The 8508-nt window shown below is 34.1% G+C and overlaps 1 protein-coding gene across 1 annotated transcript in view; it reads left to right on the top strand.

Moving 5' to 3' along the window:
* The window catches only part of LOC104492750 (glutamate receptor ionotropic, kainate 2), a gene marked incomplete at its 5' end in the record, with an annotated part of 104539 nt that overhangs the window by 61871 nt on the left and 34160 nt on the right, over positions 1-8508 (top strand). The window contains one exon of the mRNA XM_010135340.1: positions 3303-3416. Within this exon, the coding sequence (XP_010133642.1) occupies positions 3303-3416 (114 nt within the window). The remainder of the gene's footprint in view (positions 1-3302; positions 3417-8508) is intronic.

Here is an 8508-nt window from a genome sequence, read left to right as displayed (position 1 = left end):
ATAAACATTGCCGTACTCCACCGGCGCACTCCAAGAAATTCCTCTTGTTGAAGTCTAATGAGATGATGTCTTCAGAGACACAGGTAATTTTCTAATCAATACCGAATTCTGAGTAAATGTGACTCAGAGTTTAAGCACGTATTTCCTAGTTTTCCCTCTTTATATACAGTTCAGTAATGACTATCTCAGTGGCCATAATTGCCAATGAATGGAAGAAGATGAAATTGCTGTTAATTTCCCGTTGATGAGATGTCCAGTAGTATCACAACCTTGTATTTTTCATTTAGATTACAGATTTAGGACAAGTTCCATGCAGTTATATGAAGCAGTTGCATTGCCTTGCCACTATTGTCTTAGATGATGCATTTTTTAAAAGAGAAACTGTTTTATGAAAGGAATACCTAAAGTAATACCCAACTAAAACCCAGAGAATTGTCGTTTATCAAAACAACAACAAAAGAAAGGAGAGTTCTGTCCAAACTTTCTGCAGAACCGCAGTAACCTGATAGTTATCTAACAGTAAATACACAGAAACTTGGATAAAATTTTTTTATCACTCAAATGTAGTCGGGGAAACTGTATACTGCATCCTTCAGGAACATTCTTCTTGCCGTGTCCAGAATACTCTCTGATATTCAATGGTGAGTCTTTCAGTAGCTCTTGTTGGAATTGTCTCAGCTTGAATAAGCTGATCTGTGACTAAGCTAATTCTGTGTATTGCAGAGATGTTTTTTATCTCACTGTGGAGTACAAGGTCAGCTTCACGCAAACTGCTGGTTTGGGTCCCATGCTATGAATAATAAGTGGTAATGTGCTCAAGTTGGTGTGCTCGCTCCAGAACAGTCTACCCATTTAGGGGACTTGAATAGAAGAATAGGGGATCAAGGGCCTGACAGCCTTGCTGTGACTGTATTTGCTGTGTGAACACTCTCTCTAAGGTGTATATTAGAATACTGGATTGTTTCACTTTTGAGGGAAACTTGACAGTTTCTTGAAAAGAAATGTAATGCAGTAGAAGTATATTGTAAGTCTGAATTGCAGTTATATGTATTAGACTACCTTGATTTGCATTTTCTACATTTTTGGCATTTAAGCCTTCCTAGTGAGAAGATGTTTATGTGGTTTGGGAACTATACATATCAGAAGTATATGAGAATCTGTGGCATAAGTTGTTGAGTTGGAGCTCATTAATAAAGATGATGCAAAGAATGTCTGATCTGTAACACTCAATTTTGTTCCGTTTCTTAGATTTTTGATTCACAAAAATAGCAGTACAAGTACAATTAACTTAGTGCAATAATTTATCAAGACAGTGGTTTCTTTTTTAAGTAATGTTGTTGATAGTTCTTGTGAGTCTGTATGGATGTAGATAGATAACCCCTGAATTCTGATAGTTCTATTTGCTCCTTTGCTTGTGTCTGTGGTTTTGTTAAAGAGAAGGGGGGGAAGTATTTTAATTTGCAATGTGTTAGCTTTTGCCAAGATAAATTTGAATTACGAACTCAAACTTGTATGAAGTATATAATTTAATAAACTTAGGATTTTAAATTGATCAAATAAGGTGATTGTATTCCCTTAGAAATTTTTGTGTTACTTGTGCACCTGAAGTTGAATCTCAGATGAGATTAGTCCAGCTTCAATTACATGAACAGCAGGGACAGGCTTGAATTTCAGTCTTTGCCAGCTCTTGTTATGCTATTATAGTTTGGTCTTCCTTGAAGTAAAGCAAACACTGTGACTGACACATTTAACACAACATTAAAACTAAACTTTCTTGATCCTTTTACAATTTCTTAATTGTCGCCAATCTGCAAGGCTGCAAAGCTGAAAATTTTGGGTTTCCTAAAACCACACCATGTCACAAAATGAAATAGTATTAAAAGAGTAAATGAAGATAAGTTTTTTCGGTAGCAAGGTTTTGTTTCAATATGGTGAAATGATGCGTTAGATGTTATTTTCCAAGTGAATTTCTGAGACACACACTTTCTCCGTTCTCTCCCTTTCATGATTCTCTCATTAGTTTACAAGGTACTGAATGGCCAAAATTCAGGACTCACAGTCATTCAAAGGAGTGACTTCTTGGAACTGAGTCTTATGCAGAGAAGAAAAATAAAATACTGATTTCTGCAGAAAAGAAAATTGTAGGAAAAAAGAATTTTTTCTTTCCTCTATTAGAGCTTCTGCTGATTCATGCTCTGCTATATTCTCAATTTTAGTAATGAAACTCTTTTTATTTAACCCATACCTCAAGGCATCCTAAACTGACTTGGCAGTTGTTCTACAACAAATCACTTAAAGGTGTATGACCAGTTTCTTAGGGATCAGTTTGAAGTTAAAAAAAAAAGTTGTCTGTGTTTATATATAAATGTATACGTCCATCCATATATATAGTCGCGATCAGACCTCACAGAATTTTTTAATTTCTATCTAGATTTAGCTTTAAAATATCTTTTCCTTATAATATAGTTATTGCTTAGTATTTGAAATGGTATTTAAAATCCTGTCCAAAACAAACAAACAAAAAATTCTGTGGTTTTGTTTGGAGGTTTTTTAGACAATAGAGCAATACAAACATTCTATTATCTAAAAATCTGTAGTTGTATTTACTGCTTGCCCTATTTTAGTTGTATAGCGATGAAATCACAGAAAAATAATGTAATCATGTGTGCCATTACTTATTACTTAATATGTGGGACTGTCCTTGACTTGAACCTGAACAGAGGACCTTCGTACTTAGACAGAAATCCTACTGAGACTTTACTGGAATAAAAATTTCAAGGTATAAAATGTCAAAAGAGCTACATACTGAACATCACACTGTAAATCAACAAAGTTATTACACTTAACCTGTTTCTCAGTATTCTCCGTTACCTTTTCCCGAAACAGCTTTTTGCTCTGCTGTTCTCTCTGATCACAGAAAAGGGTAAATCCTTCTGTTGATCCAATGCTCACAGCTTTTCAAATGAATTTCCACCTAACTATTATGTTATCTTCAGACATGGTTTATCTTGAAGAAGTTAAATAGAACAATAAGTATTCACTGTGACTTTAGACATTCTGTGTATCATATTTCCGCTTAATGTCATACTTCACGAAAACACACTGAGGTATTGTGAATCCTATTTTAAACAAGGAGACTTTAAATGTAATGACAGAGAAATATGGCACAGGGCTTAATAATAAATATTAGCAATTTTCTTTTGTTTTTTTCTTGCACCAGTGTGTTTTTCATTACAGTGTTCTTTTCTAGATGCTGAAATGTAACTAATGGACAATTTACACATTAATTTACTGTTTTATAGGTTGGAACTTGGGATCCATTGAGTGGCCTTAACATGACAGAGAATCAGAAAGGAAAACCAGCAAACATCACAGATTCCCTGTCCAATCGCTCTTTAATAGTTACCACCATCTTGGTAAGAAATTATATTTGCTTTTCCAGAAATACAGTTATACAGGAAAGATAATAGAATATGTGATACCAAATAAAACAGTAACGAACAGTCTGTGTCGTGAATGAACTCCAGTTGTTAAGCTAGTCATGGATATTTAACTCATCTAACTTGTAAGGAGATTATTCCAATTTTAGAGCTGTGTTAGCTGATTAGTAATTTTGCTTTCCTTATTATTGACTAAAATGTTTGGTTCGACACCATATGAGAGAACAAAGTGTGTTTGTTTAAAAAAGTGGTTTGGCTATTAGCCTGACAATTCTAGCCAACGAAATTTATTGCTGTCATTTGCTAATATAAGATCACGATATTTCCTCCAAGGAAAGTATGAAATATTTAACATTTATTTTCATTATTGTTATTACTTTATGAAGTTGAAATTTTTGATGATTCAGAAATGTAATTCAGCTGTCATTTGAACTAGATCAGAAGAAACTTCCTTTTCATTTTCATTGCTGACGAATTCACAGTGGTGAATTAAGTATTTTTTACTGTTTACAATTACATATATTTAGTTATGTAAAAAATAAATGTTTACTAATTTCCATAGCATAATTTTGAAATAGAAATTTTAATTTCAACACAAATTAAAAACTTTCCAGAAGTGTGCCTGCTGTGTTTGTCTGCTGCTACCACTGTTGTGAGTTTGCAGATATCAAAAAACAATTCACTTTCCACCATTTTTACTCTTTAATAAGAAGCTTTCACCTACCAACATATGTTTTGATGTTTCAAGCTAGAATGAATTTTCATAGATACATGAATACTAATGCCAGTGTGCTTCTAACCTTCTACGTAAAATAAGCCAAATAATTTCATCCAGTGGGTGTTTGGTTACCTATAAGGACTGTTTTTATTGGAAGTTTTACACAATATAGAAAATCTTCTGAAATCCTTTGTTTCATTTATTCTGCTAATTGAAAAATACATATCTCACATATACAATTGGAACATGGCTGACTCAGTTTCAGACATAAGTTCTAGTTACGCTAAGACCAGCATAGTTGTACCACAACTTACTTTCCTTCTGTTAATTACAGTTTATAAACTGTTTATAAACTCTTGGATTTCTTTTTTGGAAAATGTAAATGAAACTGTTGTATTTTTTTTTTATAGTACATCATCTCTTATAATACTTTCTAGAGTATTAGTCTGTCTTTTTTTCTTCCCACTGCCCTTCACAAATTTTAAGAGCCACTGCATTACCGAGTAGTGTTTCTTAGCAATTCCAGGTGACACACCACCCCTCATACGCCTGTGACATTGTACCTGAATACCCTGCCTAGGATTTTTCTTGACTCATTCCACTGATAAATGTTTCATGTTTTTCCTAATTCCATTTTAAAGTTACTACATGCCAGATTATAGTACTACCCCTATTAGTGACCTCTTCTCTTCACTGCTCAGTACTCCACTAGCTTGTACATCATCTGCGCACTTCGTTAGCAATTGTTGCATACCGGATTCCAGATCAGTGATAACTCCACTGGGACTAGAATCAATCCCCGCAAGACTACATGAGAAACACTCAATAAGTTAAGGGGTTTCAGGCTTATTTGTTTTAACTCCGATGTATTCATGAGGCTTGACTTCATATACTGTAGGTATCATATTGATTTTTTATAGTGATACTTACACTTGCATTATTTTGTTTCAAATACCGATTTCAAGAGAAGATAAGCTGCACAAATGTGAATAGCAGCACTATCAGTGAGCACTGATTTTGGACTGCTAAAGCTCACAACAGAAGATTCCTGAGATTTATGATAGCAGCTGCTTTCTGTAATCAAGCATATCCTTTCTTGTAAGGGATAACTTTTCATTAGTGGAGTCTTATAAACATTTGTTCTTATTGCACATATATAAACACAATAAAAAATAAAAGAAATATGAAGACTTTAAATTGCTGTTACAAGTTTCTCACTTGTAACTGCCTTTTATACTTCAGTTATTTACAATTCAATTCAGTGAAAGTTTTGGTAATTGCAATTTTCAGTGGTACTCAATAACAAAATGAACCAAAATTGTTCTGGTGCGGACAGCACATGTACTAGCTTACTTTTGTAGCTCTGTCTTTTTTGTGCCTAATAAATACATTTCTGCTGGACAGAACAGAAAGCATATTACTGAATATTAACTTTGTAGCAATGCTAGAGAACAATATAAAATATCACAGCTCCTAGAAACATATTTTCTTCATTATCACCTCCCTTTTCTCTCTTTTTTTTTTTTTTTAGTCTGGAAGATACCGCTTTAAATAAAAAGGCAGTTCTCTCATTTAAGCTGTTTGTGTGATTTTTCTATGCTGTTTTTTCACTTTAACAGTTCTCTACAACAGTCTGTAGAATACTGCCAGCTGTGGAATCTTGATTGGTTTTCTCAGCAGTTTGCTTTAACACTCACTTTTCTTTTAAAGATTCCAGTCTTTCTTTTATTTTTAATTTCGCCTTCTGAAACTATGAACACTATCTTTTCACTCTTTTATATTATAATCTTTAACATCTACACACCTGTGAGTACACCGTGCTTTGTCAGTGATGACTGAGCCTACTGAAGATGAAAATGTATTGACAGGCCAAATAATAATAAACAAACTGCAATTCATAAATTCATCTACTGCAAGTAAAGATGGAACTATATCTTGTTTTTCTCTTGATTTCTGCATAATACATGCTATAGGTAATCATACGAAAGATTGTTCTTTGGTTTGAGAACAATTCAGTAGCGCTGTTCTGAATAGGGGTCAGGGTCCCCAGGACTTCACCACTCATTAGAAGTCTACTCACATGTAGTTTTGGTGCAGAAGCATGTCTGTTTTCAAAGTTGTGGTCCCATAGCAGCCCAAAGTACCAGCTGAACGTGTCTGCTGGAGCGATAGTCAGCTTTTTAGGGGAGGGGACATGTTTGAAAAAGAATAATAAATAAAATTATGGTATTTGTATCTTTTATCATCTTAGCTTTCTATATCCTGATCTTTTTATGCTACCGTTTTATTTTAATGCCATCTGGATTAAAACTTAGAATTTCTTCTACAATTAAAATTCTACATGCTGAATATTCTATGTTTAAAAAACCAACAGATCTTTCAAAATCACTAATAAAGATTTCTTATTATTTGATTCTCCTCAACTGACTTAGTTACACAAGCTGTCAGAACTCTGATTTTTTTATATTTCTTTAGATTTTAGGTATAAATATCTAAATATTTTTGTTCTTGTACATATTCTGCCTTTACTTTGGAAGCTTTTTAACTTTGGAATTCAATTTTCATGTTTAAAAATACATGTGCGTGGTGTTTGTTTATTTATGTCACATTGCATCCCAGACTTTACATCTTATCATACAGGTTCATTTCTCCTGTTCTGCTAAAATGAATGGTCCTTTTGTTTCCCTTATAGCTTTTATGTGCTTTTCTGTATCTGCTGACATCAAAGCTCTGAAAACCTCATGGTTGTCAAATTTAACTTTTTCAAGAAATGTGTGAGAGTTATGAAAGGTGTGTGATAATCTCAAATTTAGCAGTTTTTTGTTACTTTGCTTTTGAAATGTGGAATTACATTTTTTTTTTCCTACTCTGAAAAAAATCACTTTGAATATGTTAGAAGAAAGAATAATTATAACGGACTTTCAAAATGTTTTATTCACTTCAAAATGTAATATCCTCATACTTAAGTTTTTTTTATACTGCTGCTTTTTCAAATGGGTAGAAATCTGAAACCATATAAATACTATTTTGTTTTCAAAATAAAGATATAAATCAAGCAAAGCCCAAAGTTTTAACTTCTTTGATTTCTTTCTTTATTTTAGATATGACATTTTTCATTTTGCATGCTTTCTCTCCCTTTCTTTTGGACCAAAAGAATATTTAAAGCATGAGATATTAATGGCCAAATTTTAAATTAATATGTATAAAAGTCATAACTTTACCTTTTATTGTTATAAAAGTGGGTCACTCATCTCTTGTACACAGAACTGAAGATTTGTAATCTTTTATATTTTCATTTTTATGCTGTATTTTGAGGAAAGGTACCCAGTGCAGGCATTCTCTCATCATTCCTTTTGTATCATTCTGGGATGATTCAAAAAATACCTAAATTCTGAGATATTAATAACTCAATAATATTTTGTTCCTACTGATGTTTCAGCTGTAAATAATTACTTATCTCTTAAGTTTATTTGAATTTTGTGTGCTGCTGTGAACTAGTTGAATCTGTTTTTGTAAGCTTGATGCTTTTCTATTTTTGTTTGCTCAGATGCGGTGTATTTTTCTCCTTTGGAAACTAAAGGAACATACAGTTCCTTACTTTCCAGTTTTAGTACTTTTCTTATCCTCCTGTTATATACTTTCCTGTCATGATCTGTGTAAGCCTAAATGCCTTTCCCAGACTTCTCATACCCATTTCAGCATCCAGAGTCTGCACACACTCCTTCCTCAACTTCATTCCACTCCTGCCTCAACTCCACTTCTCTGTTCTTCAGCCAGCAGGGCAGACTCTGTAAACAGACAGATTTCCTGAAGGTGTAGCAGAAATGTAAGGGAAGGTACTGCAATGTGTTTCAGAAATTTTCCCACTGAGAAAGTTAAATTATCTTGGTTTATAGTTTATTGTCCGCAAAATGCAAAAAGGTTTATGTTGAAGGCAATTACACTTGTTCTGAGATCAGTTTTCTCTGCAGTAATTGTAATTGGGCCTCTCACTTCAAGAAGGACATTGAGGTGCTGGAGCCTGTTTAGAGGAGGGCAACAAAGCGGGTGAAGAGTTTGGAGAATTTATCTTATGAGGAGCGGCTGAGGGATCTTGGACTGTTTAGTCTGGAGAAAAGGAGGCTCAGGGGAGACCTTATCACTCTCTACAACTACCTGAAAGGAGGCTGTAGTGAGGTGGGGGTTGGTCTCTTCTCCCATGTTACAAATAACAGGATAAGAGCAAATGGCCTTAAGTTGCCTTAGGGGAAATTTGTGCTGGCTATCAGGAAAAATTTCTTTACAGAGAGGGTTATTAAGCATTGGAACAGGCTGGCCCGGGGGGGGGGGGGGGCCCCATCCCTGGGGGGG

Source organism: Buceros rhinoceros, unplaced genomic scaffold (assembly GCF_000710305.1).
Source record: "Buceros rhinoceros silvestris isolate BGI_N320 unplaced genomic scaffold, ASM71030v1 scaffold584, whole genome shotgun sequence".
NCBI lineage: Eukaryota > Metazoa > Chordata > Aves > Bucerotiformes > Bucerotidae > Buceros > Buceros rhinoceros.
The sequence above is the reverse complement of the archived record's forward strand: the minus strand, read 5'-3'. Positions and strand labels throughout refer to the sequence as shown.